The following is a 24,188-nucleotide window of genomic DNA, read 5'->3' on the forward strand; positions in this document are numbered from 1 at the left end:
TTCAACTTTTTTTTTTTTTTTTTTTTTTAAAGAGCAGTAATACTTTTCTCACTTCAAAGTTCACATGCACACCTGGCTTAAAATAAAACCTCAACTGTAGCAACTACTCACAAAAAGTCCCTTTCATCACAGGGATGCAGCTGCATGCACACATAAAAAGGGTCACAGCTATTCAGATTCCCAGCCCTCCTGGCTCCACTTCCTTTCCCCTGTAATCTTCAGCTCTCAAGATCATACCTCTGTGGGTGATGGAAGCAAGCAGAGATCGCATTTGTTGATTCCACATTCTTTATCCTCATCCTTTCTTAAACGTTGAAGTGAGAGAAGATGACAAGGAGTCAGTCAATGATCAGTTCTTCCTAGACTTAGAACATAAGCACAGAGCTCACTACTGCAGGGAACACCTTCATCAAAACCTGTTCTTATACATGTCAGAGAGAGATACTTGAAGGTAGTTATTTATTTTTTCAGTTTACAGGTGATATGTCATTTACAAAAAAATTACAGACAATGCATCCTTTCAGTGCAGTTTCAAACTAGTTGAAGAACAGGCAAAAGTCCGTGATGATTTGGAATGCTAGTAATTGACAGCACATGCTTTTTTCCCTTAATTGATTGGGTGGGGTGAGGAGTGGGGTACAGATGGGGTGATGAGGAGAAAATGCCAATGTAAATAAGGCCATGCGAATAAAAACTCCTCAGAGAACAGGACTCGTCAGCCTGGCTTTTTTTTGTTGTCAGGTAACTGATGCAGAGATTGGAAGTTGGCGAAGACATTTGACACTTGTTACATTCAGTGCCCCTAGAAGCTGCCAGTACCTTCCCATATCTTCAATTCTACACCAGTGCTATGATTTCAGGTCACCTAATGAGCTACTAAAATAATGACTAAATCTTTATCTCTGCTCTCCACCATTTGCATACTCAACTGTAGTTGCTGGGAGAAAGGAAGGTCAAGTTGAAAATGCAAGCTGCTGCTGTATGGTGGCACAACTACAGACCAAGACAGTTTGACTACAGCATCATTAATTTCTTTAAAAGGTTATAGACAATTCACCACGAACAAATCTATGATTTCAGGATGGAAAGAAGCCAAATATAGTGTGTCCTAAATTAAGCTACATCATTTGCATGAGGTTTATCCAGCCACATCAGTACAGGGAAAGGTAAGATGGACTGACTTCCACACCAGAAAGATCAACCCAAAGCAAGAGTGCCCTCTGTGAAGTTCCTAAGAGAGAAAAACACTTTCATAATTTGCCCATCTACTGTTTGCAGCACAATGGCTTCCCTTCTACAGTATTTGAAAACTTGGACAAGATAGGGTCTACACAACAACAAAATAAATGCAGTTTGCAAATCCATTATTGGAAGTTTGAGCCTATGCTTTGTTCCTTACCTCACTTAATCCTGCCAAGGAGCTCTTAAAAGGAGATCATAACCCAGCAGTCTCTAGAGACTGAAGAAAATTTAGATAGTCTATCAGCTGCTACACTTATGCAAAAGCATCAGAGATTGCAAAGATTATATGCAAGCATGACCTTACCTTTTGGAGCTTGACTCCCAGCAGTGCTTTCTGTTCTTGAAAGTCCCTCTGAACCCTCCAGAACAATTTCCTGTGACATTCAAGTAAGGACTGCTGCACAGGAATACATTCTTTCTTCCAGTAAAGTCTACACTGAAGCAATGTTACCTGACCTCCTTCCCCAGCCAACCTTTTTCCTAGCTCTCCTATGCAGTACTCTAGGGCTTTCTGGGGTGAGAATAAGGACTATCAAATTAATTCCCTAATAGCTGCCACAGGACTATTTCTAAGGAAGTTATGCAGAGGGTGGAAGGGGATTTAAGGGAAGATTGTGCATGCTTGCATATATTTACATGTATTCTCTCCACATCTACTGACTTAAAAAAACCCTCTATTATTAAAGTTTGAAAATTAATTTTTGCAAAATTTAAATCAACCCTCAAGGATTAATTGGATATAAAACCTATTTTACAGCACTTACTAGTATTACCTTTAAAATCAACAGGAAAAAACCCACATGCTGTAATATTATTTGATAAAGCAAAAATCGCCCACAACATAATCACCCAAAATGAATCAGTGTGAAGTTTTTATTTGCATGGCCAAAATATGTTCCTTTGGTTCCCCTGCAACTTTATTTCCCTTAACACACTCTAAGGTTTCTGCTGCAGAAGGAACAAGATGCAGCACTGCATACTTCCTTGAACAACCACTCCCACAACACCTAAACATTTAACAGATGTAGCAAATGACAACACCATGAACAGGAAAAAACTAAGTTCCACCATTCAGCATGGTCTGCAACAGCGTCTTTAGGGCTGGCTGAAGTGGGCAACTTCACTTTGGAAGGTCATTTCCTCCTTGTTTCTTTACAGCGTTGGTGGTTTCAATCCATACTTCTTTGCAACTTCTGTCTGAGCATAGGCAGCATCACAGAGTGAGTAGAGGTGGGCCATCTCCATTTCTGATTTGGCCAGGTTGATAGCTTTGTTGAACATTTCAATGGCTTTATCCAGATTACCTCTGAAATAAACAAAAATTTAGCCTGTTTAAGACTGCCAAAGCAATCCTGTCATCTTTAAAACATCTTTTTTCTTTCAGGACTTACACTCTCCACCATTAATAACTGAAAAGGATTTCAGGAGGAACCACCACAAGAACTTGTGGTGGTGATGAGTAAACTCAGAGTTGTTACCAAGCCTAAGCAACTAGGACAGCTGTTAAACAGCCTTCCTCTTGAGAGCCCCCACAGGTGATGGTGCAGGATAAAATGTTCTCCACAGGACACCAAGTTCACTACAAAGACAATGTTGGCCAAGTGAATGAAGTCTCATCTCCCCTGAAAGCACTTAGTATAAAAAAGGAGGAAAACTTGCACAGACAGAGGAACATTATTTAAATAGGAAATGCTTGCAAAATTTCTCATGGCATTAGTTTAATTGTCCGTCCTGTAGAGGACTAGACATATTAAAAAGAGACTCTGTACTGTACTGTCAGTGACACCCCAAACCTTTGCACAGCTGCACTACAATGTTACAGAGCGGGGCATTCCTCTTTCCCTCAAGAACTGTGAACTGGAGTCCTGTTGATTGCAGGAGAAAACAGCACAGGATCCTCAATACAGACAGTCCAGGTAATGACAAGCCAGGTAATGATTAAGGAAGTCACTTCAAATGAAGAAGGAATGTATTTAACATGCACAGACTCCTCTGCACGTTGTCCATTAAGTATGAAATTGGTGATAAGAAGTTATCAGATCATAAATCACAATTATGCCACAGAAAATGCATATGCTTTGCCTAAGAGTTACAGAACAGAAATCAGGACTTTGGCTAAGAGCTGGCCTTACAGCACACCAGGAAGAAGATTGCAAGACCTAAGATCCATGAGGAAATACTGTAACTTCAGAAGTAACTAAGAATTCTTAACACTGCAATTCAGCATTACCTTTGCACTTCAATCGTTCCCATGGTCTCATATGCAAAATCACATTTGTTATCAATTTCAATGGCCTTACTTATGAGTTCTAATCCTTTGTCTAAATCTTGCTTCCACTGGAGCTGAAGTAAACTACAAGAAAGAGAAAATTTCAAACTGGCTTCACATACTCCTCTCAAAACCTTCATCATGGTAAGCAAAAACATCCCAAATGCATAATGTATTTAATTTCTAATGCAGGTACACAGTAACTTAGTAACTTCATGATTTTTAAAAACACCTATTGTAGAAGTCACTTTCAATAAGCCACTTTATTGCTTTAATGATTCTAAAGAAAGGCAAATTTTTCCCAAGAGGACTTGGTACACATTGTTTTATGAAAGAAAAAACTACAACACAAACTAATAGGGCTAAAGGAAAAGTCAGATGTACTTCAAGCAGATACTCAATTAGCAATGAACACTGATGAAACTTTCCTGAAACTTTTTTGCAGCTTAGTCAAGACAAAATATAGAATTACATTTAAGAGCACAAAGATGCTTTCGAGTTATTTTTCCTGGCTAAATTTCTAAATATACATTCAATTCAGGTTGGTGAATCTAAATATGCCAACTGCTCTCAACCAAAAGGACTGCAAATTCAATACATACCCTTTATGAACATATGTAGTGGCATTGTCTGGCTCAAGGTCAATGCATTTATCATACATTTCATCAGCCTTGCCAAACTGCTGTTGATCAGTTAGTGCCTGTATCAAAAGAGAAACCTGTTTGTCAATAAGCCACCAAAGAAGTACTCTGCATCCAGCTAATTCTAATTAAAACTGTATTGACAGCGTGAGATTGAATGTAGTTCATTTATGGTAGAGCAGGCCAGGCACATCAGTTACCAGAGTTAAGTTTCAAAATTGAGGCTTTTTGGAAAGCTTCTGTGCTTTAAATGCACAAATTACTGACCACACTGCCACCTGTAATAGGAGATCCACAAGCAGCATGCTGTGTGCTGTAAATAAAAACCATTCTAAAAGTCTGTGCCTGCAAGCTTCAACTCTTTCTTTTTCAGATATACCTCTTTCAGAAGGAAATGCATATCTATTGCCAACCTACTTAAAATCAGAATGTCTCATGCTTCCTACTAAAACCAGCAGTACAGTCTTGGAGAAGAAATTACAGTCTCTGTTACAAATGTACTCCCAACAGCTGTTCTACACCACTACATGCCAGTGGTAACAGAAGAAAAATGTCACCCTAGTTCCACACATCTGACTCTCAAATTACCCAGAGAATCCCTGACATGCATCATCTGAGATACCACATACTTGCAGGAAGGAGGGAACCATGCAGGAATAACCTCCGTCTCCTAATAACCACCCTCAACTCTCATTATTTACATCCTGCTCCACCAGTTCCCTGGTACCTCCTCTGCCCCAGAACACCCATAACCACAAATGCAAGTAGTTAACTCCAGGCAGCATGTCTTATCTCAGAATTTAGTGTCACAAATCTTCATCTGTTATTTGAAGAAATGAAGAAATATTATAGCCAAGATAAAAAGTACAAGAGAATGCAGCATTTTCTTTAAGTGAGAAAAAAACATACCTGAGCATAGAGTGCATAGCCCTCAGCACACTTTGGGAATTTTTTAATGACATCTTCAAAACCTTTCATGGCTGCTTGCACAGTCAAAGCATTACTTCCTGTATAAGCTTGGCGATACTATTCCAATGAAAAAAAAAAAAAAAAAAAAAAAAATTATGCCATTACCAGACTGAAAAAAGGCTGATCAGGCCGCTACCCACCTCCCCAAGAGTTGCCTGCATCATAATAATTCAGTTATTTTACATAAGCTGAGCAAATTGGGATTGTTCAGCCTGGAGAAGAAAAGGCTTGGGGGTGGTCTAATCATGGTCTTCACATACCTGAAGGGAGCCATGAGAAAGATGAAGAGATTTTTTACAAGAGTAAAAATTATTTTTTACAAGAATATGTAAACAGGACAAAAGGGAATGGGTTCAAATTGAAAGACAGCAGGTTTAGCTTGGATATTAGGAAAAAATTCTTGTAAAGGTGGTGAGACACTGGAACAGTGCCCAGAGAAGTTGTGGATGCCTCAACCATGGCAGTGTTCAAGGTCAGGCTGGAGTTCTGAGCAACCTAGTCTAGTGGGAAGTATCCCTGTTCATGACAGGGGGGCTGGAATGAGATGGTTTTTGAGATCTCTTCCAACCCAGGCCATTGTATGATTTCATGCTAAGCTCCAGAAGGTTACATGCCTGTACATCCTACCAAATCTGGTTTTGGGAACCTGTCCAAGTGTCTGGGCTTGGAGAGGAAACCAGATGAAAGCAGGAAGTCGTAAGGCCTGATAATTGTGACAGCCTCCCTCTATTTCAAATGCTTAGAAATGCCAAACTTGGCATTCCTCCTTGTTCACACCATGCAAAACTGCCCTGACAGGATTCTTGCACACTGAGTCATTGTACTAGCTTGAAATTGTTTGTTTCCAATTTCTTGATGATGACTGTTTTCCACAATAGTAAAGCTTTATTAAAAACAATTTTATGTGCTCCAATTAGAATCGAGATTTTTGTTCCTCTCTCACAGAACAGAAAAAAATGTTCTACTGTTTGAACAATCAGTGTTTCAAAAGAAAAGCAGCAAATCCATACTCTTACTGAAGAAACTGTTGCACTATTCCTTTACCTTATTAAGACAGAGATGCATGTTGCCCTACTTGGCTGTTCAATTGGAATAAACCAGAGAAACAGAGTGTTTCCCAGAGCTCTCTAAAGCCAAAGCACCCAGAGAAGCCCCAGCACGTTATTACCTACCAGAGCGAAACATTTCTGTGCTTGCGCCAAGGCAGAATTGGGTCGCAATCGGATACATTCATCAAAGTCTTCCACAGCCTCCTCAATTTGGTCAAGCAGGATTTTCAGCTAGCCAGAATGAAAGAAAATCCTAATTCTCTATTTCATCTGTGCTTCAGACACTTACATGATAATTCAATTAGCATCAGTTACTCATATCATCTCCAGTTAGTTGCAGAACTGTCTAGAAACCCACAAAACCCATAACTAAAAATCACTGTTATAACTGTATTATCAAAGCCACCAGTGGAACTTTAGTACCTACACAAGCAGGCAATGACCCTGTGTAAGGATTGAGAATGTTTGCATTTTAGACTGTTGTCATCATTGTGTCAGCATTATGACCAGTCTCCAAAATTATGCTGTATTTTTCTCAAGTTGTTTTGCCTCTCTGTAGCCAGTATCTGTGGACTATTTGGATTTGAAACATTTCAGCTTTTCCAGCTTCTATTTCAACTTATTTTGTTGGGTTGGGTTTTTTTTTGTTGTTGTTGTTTGTTTGTTTTTTTGGGGTTTTTTTTGACATTCTTTTCCTCCACAGGAGCGGAGTTCACTTCGTCATTCTCTTACTTTACTGTGAAGTTACAGTAAAACACAAATTTTCTATCTGCAGAACACTTTCATTCCTTTCAGTCAACACACAGCACCATCTTCATTTTGAGCACTTAAGAGATCTAACAAATTCATGGAGAAAAACTCTTGATCCATGGAAGTCTTCCTGACAAATATTACTCAGCCTATCTGCATATGCTGGTGTTCCTTTTTTACTGCCAGTACCATTTATCTTACAGGTCTGTGGCAGCAGGCTGCTCTAGGGCTAGAAATTAGTCAAGGAGCCAGCAGTGTCACAGGGTAGGGAGGGATGAGCTGCAGAGATCCAAGTCCAGGGCCCAGGGCTGCAGGTGTTCAGGGACACGTTACCTCTGCTGTACCAAAGCTTCCTGCTGTGCAGATGCTGCCCTGCCATCCAGGCCCTTCACAGAACAGCCTTTATCTGCTGGAAATGTAGACAAGCCCCAGTACTTGTAAGTCTCAGTTCATAGCATAGAGTGCTCTCCTACAGCTATAGAAAAACACTGCTTCTGCCTGACCTGAACCTCCAAAACAGACTGTGTGTTTATCCCAGAAAAGCTCCCAATCAGGAGTTCATGTTTTTCTGCACAAACAGTATAAAGTGTCTCCAACGACACCGTTTCTCCTTCAGTACACACTGAAATAGCCGAGTGTTGGGCCCAAGTCCCTCAGGCTGCTTACCTGTCCTCGGTGGTGGTAAACATCAGCATTCTGAGGATCAATGTCAGCAGCCATGTTGAAGTCCTGGGTGGACAGCCCAGGCTGCTGCTGCTGCATGTACATGCTGCCCCGTTTGATCAGAGCGTTGGCTCGCAGCTGCAAAACACGGCCGGGGAAACATCAGCCACCCCCGTGCTGCTCCACCTTTCAGCCTTCACTACAATCCCAGGAAATTTTCTGTTTCACTGGTTTCTCCCACTGACAGGTTTCAATTACTCTAAGCAGGAATAAGTTTCATACTGACCCTAAATAATGAGCTCCCTTACTTAATTTCAAAAACATCAGCCTATGCTTCCATTTCAGTGGACTTCTAAACCCCCCCCGCAAAAACCTTCTAAATTCCTATGTTTACAAATACATAAATGTTTTTTGCAGCAGCTGAATATACAAGTGCAATTAAGGTTTTTCACTTATCCAGACTGGCAAAGCCTCCAATTCATTCAGCTTCCCCCTTCTTTAGTTTGGAGTACTTATCACCTTCAGTTTGCACTACTCAGTATAGCTGTCTCAAAAATTAACAAGTCCTTGAAAAAAACAATTTGTTAGTAACAAAACAGTAAATAAACCAGAATACTCCCATTAATACACCTGAAAATTTGGACAAACAACTCCTTGATGTATATTGCAAGTTTATCATCTAACTTCTCAATCCCAACTACAATCCAGCTGTGACAGATTCTTACCTTCACATTTGCATCTTCCATGCTGATGACCTGATCTAGGTCTGGTTTGGCAGCACTTGCATTGCCAATAAGTAAGTAGAAAGTAGCTCGCAGAAGCAAAGCTTCTGCCATGTATTTTCCCTTTGCTTCAATTTCTTTTGTGCTTTCACTGATAATTTTGTCATAGTTCTCTTCTTCCATATATTGTTTTGCTCTCAAATAGCCAGAGCTGTAAATGATGTAAGAACAGTTGTATATATATATATATATATATATGCATTCAGTGAACACTGCAATTTCCATTCAGATGTGTCATCAAATTATTACAAATACTAACTTGTGCTATACTTCTACAACACCAGCACAGTCCCATTGGAACATCCATTCCTGGATGGAGCCATAATAGATGGAAAACACTTTGCAAAAAAACTGGCCAAATTACACTAGAAAGAAAGAAGAAAAATGTTTTAAAGGTTTTTGAATGTGAGCTTCATTTGTCCCTTGAGATTTTTTTCCACATGAAGAACAGCAATAATCTCTGATTTAAAACAAGAGGGTGGAATTCATGGACAGGAAAGTGACATATTAAACCTAGAAATGTGCAGCTTGTATGTGGAAGAAATTATTTAATAGCAAAAAAACGCAGCACTGCCTTGTTCTCAGCGGTATCCTGGATTCAGTGAATCTGCCTGTAGATCAGGACATTCTCTCTTACTTTAAAAAAAAAAAATCATAATGCTTTTTGCAATGGTTTCCAAACTGACAGCACTGCCATCTTCCAAAAATAATCTGGAAAGTAGCATAGTAAATTAAAGAACCATTTATGTGGTGCTCAGGCTCCACTAAAAAAACACAAAAATCCCCTGCAAAACCAAGTTTTTCTATGTCAGAACAAACTTTTCATTTATGGGCAATTTGATTCCAGAAAGATAAAACACTATTTCAGCCTCAGTTGCTGTAAATGCATGTTTTCATTTAAAAAACATGCGGTCTTTTTAAAAACACCCCCTTTTCCAAGCTCATCTTCTCCCTGCCAGTCCAAAGGCTATCTTGCTCTCTTCCTTGGAAATGCTCCTTCATTATAAAATATTCCTTGGCCCCAAAGCATCATTCAGCCCTCTCCATCTCCTAAGATCCTTCTCCCATCTCTTAAGTTTTACTATGACACTGTAGTAAATATTCAGCATATCTTCCCAGTCTCGTTGTCCTTCCTCTGCTTAGTGCAAGTTTGGAACTAGCCAGTCAGCTTTTACTAAGGTTTCACTTGCAATCCCGATATCATTTATATCAAAGGAATCTCCAAACCAAGTACTACAGAAATGTGCAGCACGTAATACTAAGCAAAATCTCCAAATCACTGAAAACTTAATTCCAGTACCAAACAAGTCTCAACTATACTGTACACTCACTTTTCTTTTACTTCAGAAGCCTCTCCCTCCTTGTCCTTATCTTCATCTGATTTCTCACCCTTAAGCAAAGGTTGGGAAATTATATCATCTGTGAAAGAACTGAAGTAGGATTTAATGAACTGTGGTGAGGGCATCAGAGGCTCCCGATTCTGAAACAGAGAAAGGTAATTCCAAGTCATTAGGTGGTGAGATCAGATGGTAAAGATGGAAATGGATAGCAAACACAATTATCAAAAAAAAACTGATGGAAGAAGAACCACTGTATGACTTTCTCATTTGATAGCCTGATGTTTTGGATTTGCCATTCTGATGTTTAGGAATTTTTTAAGCTTTAGATCACAATGCAACATCCGTCACCAGTGAAAACAAAGTGATAGTATTTGGGGGGGAGGGAGATTGTATCTTTCCACATATGTGGCTAGAAATAAGGACTCAGGATATCATATCGGGTAGATGTACTAAAGCATTGGATGTGCACATAAACTGGGTGAAAAATACAAACTGGTGATTTAAGCATGACCCTAAATTCACACAGATTCTGAATGGCAGCTTCCTCTTTTCTCCAGCTTGTCCAAGAGAAGCTGCTGTCATTGTTACAATGGAGAGTAATGAAGCAATACCCTAGGTCTGTGTGGAACTTGGCCCAGATACAATATATTTTACTTAAAGTCACAGAAGTAACACCTCTCAGGTAATCAATCTTTTCTACAGCCAAAAAATATTTCTTGTTTAAAATAAACTGCACACAAGATTTACAATTCAGTCTCCCCTGCAGAAAAACACTGAATATACTCTTCTGAAGCACACCTGTCTACATCCACCACACTCAACATTATTTGTTGTTACTACTATACTATACTATACTATACTATACTATACTATACTATACTATATTTATATTAATTTCTATAGTAAAGAAATTCAGCATCTCAAAACTAACACAGGATTTCAGTACTTCAACCACTATCAAAACACAAACAAGAATGCTTTAACAACAACCAAGAACATGCTAATATCTGTCCCAACCTTTTTGTAAACCTACAGTCACGTAAAATGACTGCTCCTGGCTACCCCTATGCTTCCAGTTTTCTCTTCTGCAGGTTCCAAACATTCATGCATAGATGTCTGTCTGTTCCAGCACACCCAGTTTCCATGAAGCTGCAAGTTCAGAAGTCCTACGTAGAGCAGCACACCAACTTAGGGTGTCTCTTGAATGTCATAACAAATTTCATTGTTAAAGGAAAACAACTGCTAGAAGTAAATCTCTCTTCCCTGCTGAGGTTCCAAAACTTTTGGAGAGGTCCCACAGGAAAATCCCATTGGTACAATGGCAGCTTTGTAGAAACCAGTCTGTGTTTGTGCTTCTTATGCTTGAGCAGATGAAGACAGTGACTTGTTTACAACAACTGACAGAATGCCAACAACCGACTTGTCAACAGCTGCTCAGGTGAAATAACAATTACTCAGCACTATTACAAGTCCTACCTTGTACTTCTCTTTGGCCTTTTCTTTTCCAAGGAGTTTAAGAACTTTATCAGCTAATAACATACTTTGCTGGTTTTGGAAGGCTTCTAAAATGCAGACTGCAGTGACATCTAGGAAACAACGTACAAAAGTGAGATTAAAGGAATTCTGATAGTCACTGAAGTACATTATAAAATGTGCCACTGAGTACAATGAGGCACTGCCAAAATAATACATGTCTTGTTCTCAGGCCAAAGGCTGTTTCCATTTTGCTGTATTTACTGTATTCTTCAAGACACAAATTTGTATCCAAAATTATCTTCCTGGGATAAAAGGACTTCATGACAGTGAATGAAAATAAATTACATTTATTTTTCTGTTCATGCTTTTATTTAGAGACAAACACACTTAAATCAACAGTGAAAATACATACCTCTAGCAGGGGCTTTCACCATTTTGAAACTTTAAGGAGAGTAATTATGTTCATATGATCTTTGCATTAAAAGTGCTAACACGGCTTTTCTTCTGGGACTGGTCTTTATTTTCTGCTTCTAAAATTCACATTCAGTCCCATCATATCTCACTTACTCCTCAGTTTAAGAAATCTGCCTAAATTCTATCTCAATTTTTTTCTGCTCACCTCCATGACTTTGGAAGGGAGCAAGGAGAAATACCTTGCTGGCCTATTTGAAGTGCCAGCCCCTATTACATGGCTTTCATTCACACTGAGAAACCTCTGCAAATGTTAACCCACTGCTGCCCAAGTGAAACCTCCCAGTGTGAAATGCACTCCTACAGAAATACACTCTTACAGTGAAATGCACAGTTTATCTGGAGCCTCCACTTAATGCACTACTACCACAGGTAACATTTTTTTAAATGTTTTCATTTAAACATTAGTTAAGATGACCAGAGCCTGGACTTGAAATTCAAGCAGTGTATTGTCTGAATATGCTTGAAAAGTAAATGTCTTGCCCTGGAGTTTTAGAATATTTCTCTAATTCTGCTGCTAGAGGGATTATTAAGCTATCACTTATACAGAAACTCCCTGCACCTCTGGCATGGTCAGGAAGCATATCAAAGTCCCTGGGCAAATACAGTACCCCCAGAAAGAATGTCTTATACAAACCCAGCAGACACGCTCTGCCCAAAGACTGCTGCACTCCAGGCTTGGCTGCAGCAGCAGCATCTTCCAAAACAATACTGCCAGGGATCACTGGAGGAGTTTTCTGCTGGTAGTGGCTGGGGTTTTGGAGTTAGTTTGGTTTTGCTTTCCTTCACTACATGGGCATACCCTACTTCCTGGAATTTTACTGGGCATATGTGGCTAGCAGGCAAAAGCAGGGTTATAGAAAAACAGTGCAGTTCAGAAAAAAAAAAGCAATAAACTTCAGATGTGAAAAAACTGCAAGCAAAAAATCTAATAGAAAAAACGGCTGAAAATAATTGTCACTAATATTACTGCTATTAACAGTAAAAATAAGCTATATTTAAAACTGTCACAGGGACACTTGATCTTTCTTGGGGCTTTTATCACCTGGCAGCTACATAAGGCTTAGATTTTATTACAGCACTCTAGAAGTGCAGCTGATACACAGTGGTTTGCAAAGGAGTGCACTAAATGGACCAAGCTGTCCTTTTCTAGTTACTATGGTCTTAAAGGGCATAAAGGCATCCTGCCAGCAGGTAAACAGATAGATAGATACAAGTTCCACATCTAATTTACCTTCTAATTTGGCAGACCTAATTCTTGGCTGTTCCACATAATGAAACTAATTTAACTGTTAGACTTCCCAGCCAAAGCACCACTTTATTTTCTGTCCTTCTTTGATAATGAACACAGCTGAAAATTTCATTTGTCTTTTAACCTAACATCAGCAGGAATGATTTCACTTGATGAAATTTATATGGGTAATTCCAAGCAGTGTACTATAGCTCAAAAGTGCTGTGAGACAATACATCTGACCTGTAGGTCTTAATTTCCATGGCTTCTCAGTGACATCTTCCTGACAGTTCTAAATGTATTCTGTTTACAAATAGCACTGGAAGGATCTGACATAGCAATTTCTTCTGAACACAAAGTATTAATATTTTTAAAAAAATTAATCTGTTCTCGTTTTCATAACTATGCACCATAAAAAAAATGCTGCTAAGCCTGTTTCCCCTTTAATACCAGTCAACGCATTTAAGTTACTGCAATACTTTTATTTCTGACCATGTACCTCTACCTGCAAAAATACCCTCATTTCTGTAGTAGCATAATTTCTCTAAAACAAACAGAAGAAGAAAGTCTCTTTACTGCATGGAAATATAACAACTGGTTATCCACTTATCACGTTAGACTAATTCTATCCGAAAACAAAGGAGTTTCCTGGAAAATAAACACCTTGAGCTGCTACAGTAACATCAATTTCTCAGCAGTATTACAGATGTGAGCAGATGAGAATTTGAGAAATGTGAAAAGGTTTCTTCTGACAAGAGAAGAATATGTATTTGCAGAAGATACAAATGGTTTTAAATACATAATTCTGTATTACTGTAGCTACAGAAGAACAAAGTATTTCCAGAAGTTGCCATCTTCAAAGCAGCAGAACTAATTCTACTTTTAAGTACGCACAGCTTGAGCCACTCACCTTCTAAACATTCCTTCTTATTGTCTAGCTTCTCATGGGCCTTGGCGCGTCTGAAGAGAGCTTTGACATATTTCGGGTTAAGCTCCACAGCCTTGGTACAATCCTGTGCCACTTCTGTCCACTTTTGCTGCAGGCAGAAAAGGGCACAGTGAGAGGGGCTGTGCTGAGCTACTGTGCTGCTCCTGCAGGCGGCTCGGGGTCAGCACTGCTGCAGCCCCGCAGGCAGCTCGGGGTCAGCACTGCTGCAGCCCTGCGGCTCACTGCCCCTCTGCTGCTGCTGCAGCCCTGCAAGCAGCTTGGGGACAGTGCTGCTGCAGCCCTGGGGCTCGCTGCACCTCTGCTGCTGCTGCAGCCCTGCAGGCAGCTCGGGGTCAGCACTGCTGCAGCCCTGGGGCTCGCTGCACCTCTGCTGCTGCTGCAGCCCTGCAAGCAGCTCGGGGTCAGCGCTGCTGCAGCCCTGGGGCTCACTGCCCCTCTGCTGCTGCTGCAGCCCCGCAGGCAGCTCGGGGTCAGCGCTGCTGCAGCCCCGCAGGCAGCTCGGGGTCAGTGCTGCTGCAGCCCTGGGGCTCGCTGCACCTCTGCTGCTGCTGCAGCCCCGCAGGCAGCTCGGGGTCAGCGCTGCTGCAGCCCTGGGGCTCGCTGCACCTCTGCTGCTGCTGCAGCCCTGCAAGCAGCTTGGGGACAGTGCTGCTGCAGCCCTGGGGCTCACTGCCCCTCTGCTGCTGCTGCAGCCCTGCAGGCAGACACTGCCCGGGCACTGCACACCCCTGCACCACAAACAGGACTCCCACAGAACCCTACACCGGGCCATGCACAGATCCCATGGGGGAACACAATGATAGAAGGATGCTTCCAGGAGGTAACATGGGCACTGAAACAGTGGTGTAGAAAACTAGAAGGAAAAAGATGGAAATAAAATGGAACAAACAGGTTTACTAAAGCGCTAAAACTTTTTTTTTAATGTTATTTCAATTTATCAAAACAGACTTTTCTAATAGAGGAACCACATGCATTTGGGATTCATTATGGCATGAATTTGTGTTAGAAAAAAATAAATCTAATACCAGATTTATGTAAGCACAGCCACTCACCTGATACTTCACACTGTAAAAAGCTACTTTTCCACTCCTTTATACAGCTCACCAACTCGACCTCACAAGCAAATCCATCATACCATAATAAGCAACACTGGCTGACTTCTAAAATAACATCCACTATACTCAGCTGTCAAGTAAATATTACTTCTCCATGTGCAAAATTTAAGTCTTGGCCTTTACTAGGATTTCAATGATTTTTTTGTTATAATTGTGAAGTAGCATCCAAAATATTTGGCCTTTCACATTTCTTTCATGGTTAAAAACTCAAGTAGAGAGATGTAAAATTAATTTATATACCACAAAATTGTTCTAGAGAATAAGAAATTAAAACTTTTGTCTTGAAAGAATAGGATGGATAAGAATTACATAAGATAGACTGAGTGCAGTTAAGAGAAAATAATTTTATTTATATGTAGAAAAGTATGATGAGCTGAAAAAAGCCACAACAGCATCTTGTTGTGAAAGCAGCAGATGCTATCACTTGGGACCTTTCAGCGGATGAAAGTGACAAAATTGATAATGCTACTTTTTACAATAAACACATAATCATCTTTAATTTCTTACCAGTTGTTCATAGGCAGCAGCTCTGTTTTGGTAGAAGGTAGAAAGATCAAGGTTTTTCTCAGGAGGACACAGGCTGATAGCCTCAGTATAACATTGAATAGCTAGCTCATATTTTCCTGCTTTAAAGTATTTGTTTCCTTTGTTCTTAGCTGCTTGGGCTCTACCAAGAGGACTCTGAAAAAAAAAAAGTGAGAGGTCAGTTCAAATTAAAAAGGCATCACAGCACACAAGCTATGCACTTCAGGGCTCATCTTCAAAGATTTAAATATGGACCTAAGTTGTAAACTCTAACCCAGACTTCTGAAAAATCTCACTGATTTCAATTCCTGGAAACACACAAGAATTTTCTTTTGCACGTGTATCAGACAGGAGATAACCTTTTCACAAGATTCACTACAATGGTAATAAACAAGGCAGTGATTTCTGTTTGGAAAGCTAAACAGATTGTAATCTTTTACATGGCTGGTGATCAGAAGAACCAATGAGGTTAGTTGTTTCTCCAAAGGCTAAATGTGTAAAGACAACAAAACCCTCAAAGCAATTCAGACAGAAGAGCTTCCTTCTGAAATAGATACAGCCTCTAAGACCAAAGGTGATTTATCAGACTACGAATTAAATATGGAAAACACTTTGTGGAAAGACCTACTGAGTAAGACAAACAAAACCTGTAAGGAAAATAAAGCTGGTTTGCCTTTCATGCACTAGGCAAATCAACTTTATAGCTGATTCTCTACAGCTTCACACACTCTGCTTCATGCAATGACAAGTGTTGGACCATCACCATCTTAGCAGCAGATGGGACACTGCTGACTGGCCTGAGATCCTGCTAAATGCATCTTATGCTCTGCACCACATGTTGATGATCTGTATTTCTGCAGAAACTAACATTCGAAACCCCTGGATTTACAAATTAGTTATCAAATCTTGTGGTTTGTAAGGGATTAGATGTAAAAATGCTCTATCAAAGAGCATTTAAAAAATAAGAGCTGCAAAAGATTCTAACATTGATCTTTCAGATTTCTGCTCTTCTGTCACAGCCTTACTTCAGGGACAACATTTTGGGGCAGTTCTGCCATACCAAAATGAACAGAAGTATGGGCACACATGCCATTCTACCAACCTTTCTGAGGAGGGAAAGGCTACAGACTGGGGGCAGCAGTGCCTATAACAATAGCTGCAGAATTCACTACATATCACCTGCACTTCAGATCATGGAGGATTTGTTGGGAATTGCCCCTGCTGCTCTTTGACCATCCTTCTGCCTCCTCTACCTACTTATCCACTGCCAGGGCCAAACTTAATAGATACAGACAATTAGAAAGCTGTAACATAAATTTGAAAGCAACTTTGCATTTCTTTTGCCCATTCCCCTTAATGTCTGCTCACTTCATTCCAACCTGATCATTTCTTGCATCTAAGTGATTTGCTTTAAAACTGAAAACCTGAGAGGAAGCCAGGACTTGCTCTATATCCTGTGTTTTAAGGCCTGCATCCTTATCCTGGCAGGAGAGAATCAGATAATGGGTGCTAGCCTCAGTTCCTACATAAAAGTAGGCATCCAAATAGAACAAAAGTATCCCAGAGGCATTCTCCTGAGGGGAGACTTACAAATGAAACCATATAAGGGAGAGAATTTCTTAAATATCTCTACTGCCAGCAAATCTCTTCTCTCACAACTTATTAATCAGTGGGTCCACAGGAAATCAATCTGCACCATCTTTACTGTTCACAGAACAAGGCAATCTGCAAGGTTTTCAGAGTTTTCTATTGTAAAGCTTCACATTTAATTTGGTAAAAGATTCTTAACTTCACCTCCTACACTGTGTGTAACTCTACGCTACTCTATGCCAAAATTAGAGTGCAACTATTTTTACTGAGATACACGTAACTGTGTATGTGGTAAGTTGTTTCTTTAAAACTTAACCAAAGTCTCAAAAGGTTAAATTTATTTCCAGTAGGTCGTAAATTTATCTCCAAATACAAGAATGTTTTTAACAAAGGGAAGGGTTATGTATATGCTGTAAACTTAAATGCATGCAAGTCAGCTTGAATTTTTCTGTGTACATTTCTAGAGGGAACCACATTAAAAACACCTTTGTGTAAAAATCGTACAAAATTCAGTGCTGTTCCTACTAACTTGGGTCGGAAAAGGAAAACACATTATGTGGGCCATGTTGTAATATTCACACGTGTTCCCAGTGTGGAAATTCTTTAAGACTGCAGAGATGAAGGCTAACTGCAGCTAGGTTACTGCTTCATGATCACTGCCAATTGCTTCATCCCAGGGATGTCTATCCCAGTGTGTGCCCCAGCTGAGCAGTCCATGTGCTCCATCCTAGGCATTCAGAGAGCAAAGGCACCAGCTAGGGATGAGGAGTGCTGGTAACAGCCAAGTGCTGCTCCGGTGTCAGCTGTGGGACTGCAAGCAGGACATGTGCAGGTCTGGGGCTCTCACTGGTGCTCTGCTGGCTCCTGGGAAGAAGCAAGCCTTCCCACAAGCCTACAAGTGCACACAACAATGACCAAAAAAATTCAGGGACTACAAACATGAAGTTATGAAAATCAGTAACTCTGTTATGTGAGTAAACTGTCGGTAACAGTTGCAGCATCACAGACCACACACCAAATCACACAGAAATGAATCATGGAACATTTGCTGACTCCTTGGTTACCCCTGCTGCACCCATTGTATGAGGGAAGAAATGTGGGGGTAAGGAGTTAGAACTTCAAGCACCTCATGCACTCATGCAATAAAGTCAGCAGTAGAACCCCAGGCAAGGAAAAAGTCAACTTGTTTGTTTATGCTGCCTTAAACTAAACTGCTTGCTCTGAGATGTTTTATCTCTGCACCCTTACTCAAACTACTCTGCTGTAGCCCTCAGTGTGCATCCAAAACACCACCAAATCCAATGTATGTTTTCGGTTGGTTTGGTGAGGGTTTTTTGCTGTTGATGGTTTGGAAGGCTTCTGGTAGCTGTTTATTAAAAAAAAAAAAAAAAATTAAAGAACTTCCATTATATGCTGCAATACCTTTTAGTGATAGCACAAATAAGACTATGAAAATTAATTCATATTAATTCATAAAGTCAGTTTTTGAAGGCTTGTCAAGCCTTAAATTTAACACTTACAAAATTTTTAAGTGTATTTTTAAAAATTCCTTCTCAATTGCTACACTGGACATACACAAGATAGTACGTAAGAAATTGATTATGCAAACAAACTTCAGGCACAAATAATCAAAAACCTCATTCTTCCATTTTCTTGCCAAAGAAATACTTCTAGACATTATTTTCCAGTTTCACTGGTTCTCTTCACCTGACCTGAACCATGCTGTGTGGCACACAAATAACACAGAAGTTATTAGCAGCTACACAAAAAATAACTGTTCATTAACAAGTCTTAAAACAGAGCTAAAGCCAAAGGACACTTGTAAAATTGAGTTATCAGTCATCCAGGTACCAGAACAAGCAGATTGCTAACTGACTAAAGAACAGACAACACTGGCAATATTTTATGAACTTCTACTTTAGCTTCATCAAATGTGTTTTGCTCACAAAATGTTCAGAAATTGTGTGCAAACAGCAGCTTAACAGGAACAAACTGCCAGCTGCAAGAATAATAATGCTTAGTAACTCCCTGCAATGGCACTATTGTTAAACTAGCAGCTCAGAACCTTATATATTTGAGGGAGACTGTTATTCAAAGCAGAACAAGAAATTTCCTGCCAGCCAATGATGACAGTGGTTCACAACAGAAGCATGACCAGAGACTTTCAGTGTTTTCTTCTGGCTGAAAAGGATTTGCATAAGCCCTTATCTGACAGATGACATGGAGGGCGACTACTGTTTCAGCCATCTTAATTCAACTTGCAAAAAAAGAAGGCCTTGGTCTAGGCCTCTCTTTTGTCCTTTCCAAGTGAGAGAACCCTCTTAATGAGATGAGGTACCAGGAAAAAAAATCCTGTCCTTTTCTGAATACCTTTCTACTACTTTTTTTTTTTTTTTTCACTAAGGTTCATCTTTTTTCAAATAAAGGCACTAACTGAATATAAATAGTTTGAAAAGTCTCTTTAGGATGAAAACCATTATGAGAAAAAGTATGTTTACATGAGCTTTAGAAGTAAATTCAAAGCCCAAGCAAGGATGTATTACACTCAGAAAAAACCATAATGAAGTTTATGGGACAAATTCACAATGTTCTCAGTCAGTCACCTTCCTGTAAAATTAATTTGCCATCCATGCCTTCCATGAATAAGCCAAGAGTCTAGGAACAGGTACACAGTACAACAGAAATGACTTTGTAGTCACTTTGCTTAGACCGACTTAAGAGTAAGTACCAAGGTGAGTGTATCTAGAGTAAGGGGTTCCATTTGTTCATATCCTGATCTAATGTCACAGCAGTGAGAGGCAGCACTCAGCAGTTGCTACTAAAACAGACACTGGACAGCAGCCACGCTAGCTGGCTGCTGATCCCGGTATGTGGCACCACAAAGGCCGAGGAGTTTGTCACGTTCACCCACCTCTGCACTCAAGGACAGTTCCCAGCTCACAGGGAAGTGTCGGGGGACAGGGAACTGCTGGGACCCCAATGCTTTGTCTGCAGTGCACGAGGCCACCCGGCTGACCTCCTCTCACACCAAACACAGGGTTACCCTGGCAGCTTGCTGAAAGAGTTAAGGGGTCACATCTGGACTATCACAGAGCTGCAAAAGGAATTGATTCCAACTTCAGGGGAAAAGAATACGGAAGCAACCCACACATTACCTCACTGACTAACCACTGCTCACTCCTGTAAGACTAGGAGGGTATAAAACCTGCTAAGAATTTATCGTGAAATAAGTTTAAAAAATGAATCAACTGGCCACCAACTAAAGCAATACATGCAAAGTGAAATGCAGATGAAAAATCAAACCCCACAATTCCAATAAAGATTTGTAGAGAATGGGTATGTTTGTATATTCACAGTGCTGGACCATGTGGGGACTCATTGTCCTTCAATGAACATGTGCACCTCTGAGAACTCCTGATATCCTTTTTTATTACCCTTAGTAATTTCCATATGCATAGAATTTCACAATAGGTTCATGCATATTCATTCTGCTAATTTCAACTTACAGCTAGTTACACTTGTATTCAGTTTTTGTCAGAAAGTACAGAAAGAACTCCTGGGTCACTCTGTCTTATCTCTTTTAGTGTAGAAATTGGCATTCTTTCTCCTTAGCTGGGGTAGTTTTGCTAGTGCTGCAGTTACCAGACTAAACAGCATATTTCACTTATGTTAGCAAGCTCAAAGTGGCACATTTCACTTAAATCCAAATGGATTTCTACCCTGTTAAATTTTCACTGTCTCAAAAGCACTCCATGTTTCAATTACACAATACTCCCCACAAACCAGGAGAGCGTGTAAAAAGCAACTGCTACTGGGTGACTAAAACACATTCCATCTAAATGATAAGAAACAATTACAGCTTGTCATTAAGAGATGCAATTTGACTTTACGACCTTTGAACCATCCATAGATGAAGTTTTATCATCATCACTCATCTGGCCCAAAAATACCAGTTTACTGTACTGTTAAGGAGCTGTGCTTACAGGAGAAGGAATCTCAGAAGTAGTTCAGCTTTTCCCAATATAGCACCTGTGCTAAGGGCTTCTGCCAACACAGTGTCAGTCACAGATCACACACTTGGCCAGTGCTTCGATGCCAAGAGAATCCTCTGGTGCAGACACAGCCTGGGAAAAAAATGTGAGGCCTGTGCAGCAGGTAAAAGAAAAGCTTGAACTACATGCAAAATAGTAACAAGTCAGAATAAAGAATAAGGAAGATTTCAGAACTTATATACTTTTAGAGAACAAAGAAAAAAATTCAAGTTCTTGTCTTCAGAAACAATGATCAGAACATCAAATGGATACAGGGGCTGATTTAATGAAAAGCACAAAACAGTATGTGTCCTAAGTTACATTTATGAGTAAAAGAATAGTTAGCTGACACAGCTGTTGGTAGCAGATTCATTATTGACCTATGTGTTTTCCAAAAGATTTTCCTCTGTATTTCAACTGTGAAATGAATTACTGGCTCTTATTCACTGTGCAGACTTGTATGTGAAATCCAAGTGAGTTACAAAACATACCTCATCATGTTAGAAAGGCAGATTATTACAATACAGGCAGTTTCACAAGTGAAGCATCTGCAGTGGTTGTATTTTCAATCATGGGTCTAATTACTAATATCTGTAACTAATAAAATATGAGAGGAAACATGAAATCTACATGGCATCACTGCTCTGGATATGAGCAACAGGAAGACAATCCTCCACACACATATAAAGCAGTCCTGGGAACTTGCAGCCACATTTATTTTCCTGATGCAGCCAGGAAATATTTTGACCAACTAGACAATTATCTCATGTAATCAGACAAATCTGATAACTTCTGCAACTTTCCTAAGCAACATCTCTCATTTCTTTACAGTGTAAGCAATGATACTCTTCAAGAAACTTTGCATCGGGTCATACCACTCAACTTATCCTTAAATACATAGAGCCTTCTAGTAGTTCAATTTCTGCAGCAACACACAATTATTTTAAATCAAGTGCTACGTAAGTGTTTTAAATGTTTTAAGTGCTTCCTTCCTACAACTGCAGACTACAAACCCCTGGATATTGCTGGAATTCAGAAACACAGTTAAGGAACCCAGAGTGAACACACGAACAGGGAAGTCACTGCAGGAAGACAAAGGTCAGGAGCAGCCTGCAGACCTGCAGAGCTCACACGCAGCAAGCACACTCCCATAAATATGCCAGATGCTGCTTTCAGCCACGAGTTGTACACAGTCTGAATTTGTCCTCTGTACACAACTTCTTCAGTATTGTTTGGTGCCCAGGAAGAACAAATCACTGCACTCAAGTAATTGCCTCAAGGTCCAGCAAAGGTTCTACAGCTTACTGTGCTTTCAGGAATGCCTGAGAGAAGCTGTGATTCACCAGCTGGGGAAGCTGCCACCTTCCTCACCGCTCCCATGTGCGCTGCCACTGCCCGCCCAAGCGCCTCAATCTGCATCACTCAAACCACCAAGGTTAAAACGGACTTTTTCCAGCCTCTGAGAGGTGATTCTTTTTCTCTCCTAATCATTTCAGCTGGGAACCTTAAACTGTCTGACAGTTCAAAGCATTTTGGGTGATACACAAGAACAGGAGAAGAAAATGCAGTACAGGACATTCTTATAAAGCCAATCAGTTTGTCAAAGCCATTACTTTAAACATGCTTGTCAACTGCAACCTCACCTCAGTAAAGCTGCATGACTGGCAAGGTAGATCTGGGACTACAGATGTGCAGAAAGTGCATCTTAGAGCCATTTTTTTCAAATACAGATATACAAGAGAACAGAGAACCATAGATCCAATCTGGACTCCAATCTTACATGTTGTCCTCGAGTTCTTGCACAGCCCATTTTAGCTGAAAGTTCTCAGAATGGTAATTTACAACAGCATAAATGTATGTTGAGAGCATGTCTACTTAGTTAAACTCTACACTTTGAAGTCTCTGCTATGTAAACTGTGAGACTTCTGTATTTTCATGGAACATACTATTCCATTTCAAAACAATCTTGATTGTGTTTTCTTTCTACTCTGCTGTATCCAGCATCTCACACACAAGAGATCCCAGATTTCCTTTTCAAAACACTATTTCTGAAGGAAACTTACCCCTCAGCAGCACAAATCCAAGCTTAGGCACTTAATGAGAAGTTGCATTTGGCAATGCCTGATCTTGGAACAAACTACTTCCAATCCTTCTGCAGCAAGGGCAGAACCACAACCACGAATGCCTGGCTAAGAGCTCTGTGGGTCACACAGGTTGACCACAGGAAGATGTGGAGGTCTGGGACCATGTCCAACCAAGGGTGACAAACGTGATTTAAGGGACCGAAGCATCATCTCTCACGGGAGCAAAACTTAAGGGAGAACGGCTTGGTCAGCCTTGAGAAGGGATGGCTGAGAGGGGACCTCATCAATATCTACCAACATCTGGAGGAAATAAGCCAGGAGGATGGGTCCAGGCTCTGCTCGGTGGTGCCAAGCAATGGGACAAGAAGCAATGGGCAGAAGCTGACGCACAGAAGTTCCACGTGAACACGAGGAAGCATTTCTTTACGTGCAGTGGCCGTGCACCGAACACGCTGCTCAGGGACGGCGTGGAGTCTCCCTCGCTGGGGCAATTCCAGACGGTCCGGACACAATTCTGTGCCGTGTGCTCTGGGATGCCCCTGCCCCATTGCGGGCCCTCCGAGCTGCCCGGCGTGTGAGCCCGTGACCCGGCGGGCAGAGCCCGGCCGGGATGCCCCGAGCCCCGGGCCCCGTCCCCTCAGCCGCCCGGCGCTCGCTGGGACCGGCGCCCTGACGGCGCTTTCGGCCGGGCTGCGGGGCCGCCGGGCCATCCCGCGCTGCTCCGGCCGCCGGGCCCCGGCCCCGCCGCTCCCCGCTCACCATCTCCTCGTGCCCGGGCCCGTCGGGCTGCCCGGAGCCGCCTTCGCCGCCGGGCCCGGGGCTCGCCCGCCCCTCGGGCGTCTTCCGCTCCCTGTCGCCCTTCCCGCGCCGCGCCGCCCGCCGCCCCCACAGGTACACCGCGCCGGCACCCAGCAGGATGGGTGCGCCCAGCACCAGCGCCAGCTGCCACCGGGACAGCCCGGCGGGGCCGCCGCCGGCGCCCGGCGCCTCCACGGGCTTCGAGGCGGCCAT

General features: G+C 41.2%; 1 protein-coding gene across 1 annotated transcript; it reads right to left on the reverse strand.

Annotated features, from left to right (window-relative positions):
* Window positions 1–442: 442 nt before the first annotated feature.
* TOMM70 (translocase of outer mitochondrial membrane 70) lies at window positions 443–24,188 on the reverse strand. The gene is made up of 12 exons (XM_021545510.3): window positions 23,937–24,188; window positions 15,455–15,628; window positions 13,794–13,920; window positions 11,182–11,291; window positions 9,697–9,845; window positions 8,309–8,516; window positions 7,587–7,721; window positions 6,294–6,401; window positions 5,062–5,178; window positions 4,114–4,211; window positions 3,473–3,595; window positions 443–2,548 (listed from the first exon to the last, which is right to left on the reverse strand). The coding sequence occupies exons 1-12, from the start codon at window positions 24,186–24,188 to the stop codon at window positions 2,395–2,397; spliced, it is 1,755 nt and encodes a 584-aa protein (XP_021401185.1). The 3' UTR covers window positions 443–2,394.

This window comes from Lonchura striata, chromosome 2 (genome assembly GCF_046129695.1).
Source record: "Lonchura striata isolate bLonStr1 chromosome 2, bLonStr1.mat, whole genome shotgun sequence".
NCBI classification, from domain to species: Eukaryota; Metazoa; Chordata; class Aves; order Passeriformes; family Estrildidae; genus Lonchura; species Lonchura striata.

What these genes read in the sequence shown, in the direction of transcription:
- TOMM70 (XM_021545510.3), bottom strand. Translation starts at nt 24,188, where the DNA reads ATGGCCGCCTCGAAGCCCGTGGAGGCGCCGGGCGCCGGCGGCGGCCCC. An exon ending in GGCCCGGGCACGAGGAGATG is followed by an intron (nt 15,629 to 23,936) that starts GTGAGCGGGGAG and finishes TTTTTTTTTCAG; the next exon opens with AGTCCTCTTGGTAGAGCCCA. An exon ending in CTGCTGCCTATGAACAACTG is followed by an intron (nt 13,921 to 15,454) that starts GTAAGAAATTAA and finishes TTCTGCCTGCAG; the next exon opens with CAAAAGTGGACAGAAGTGGC.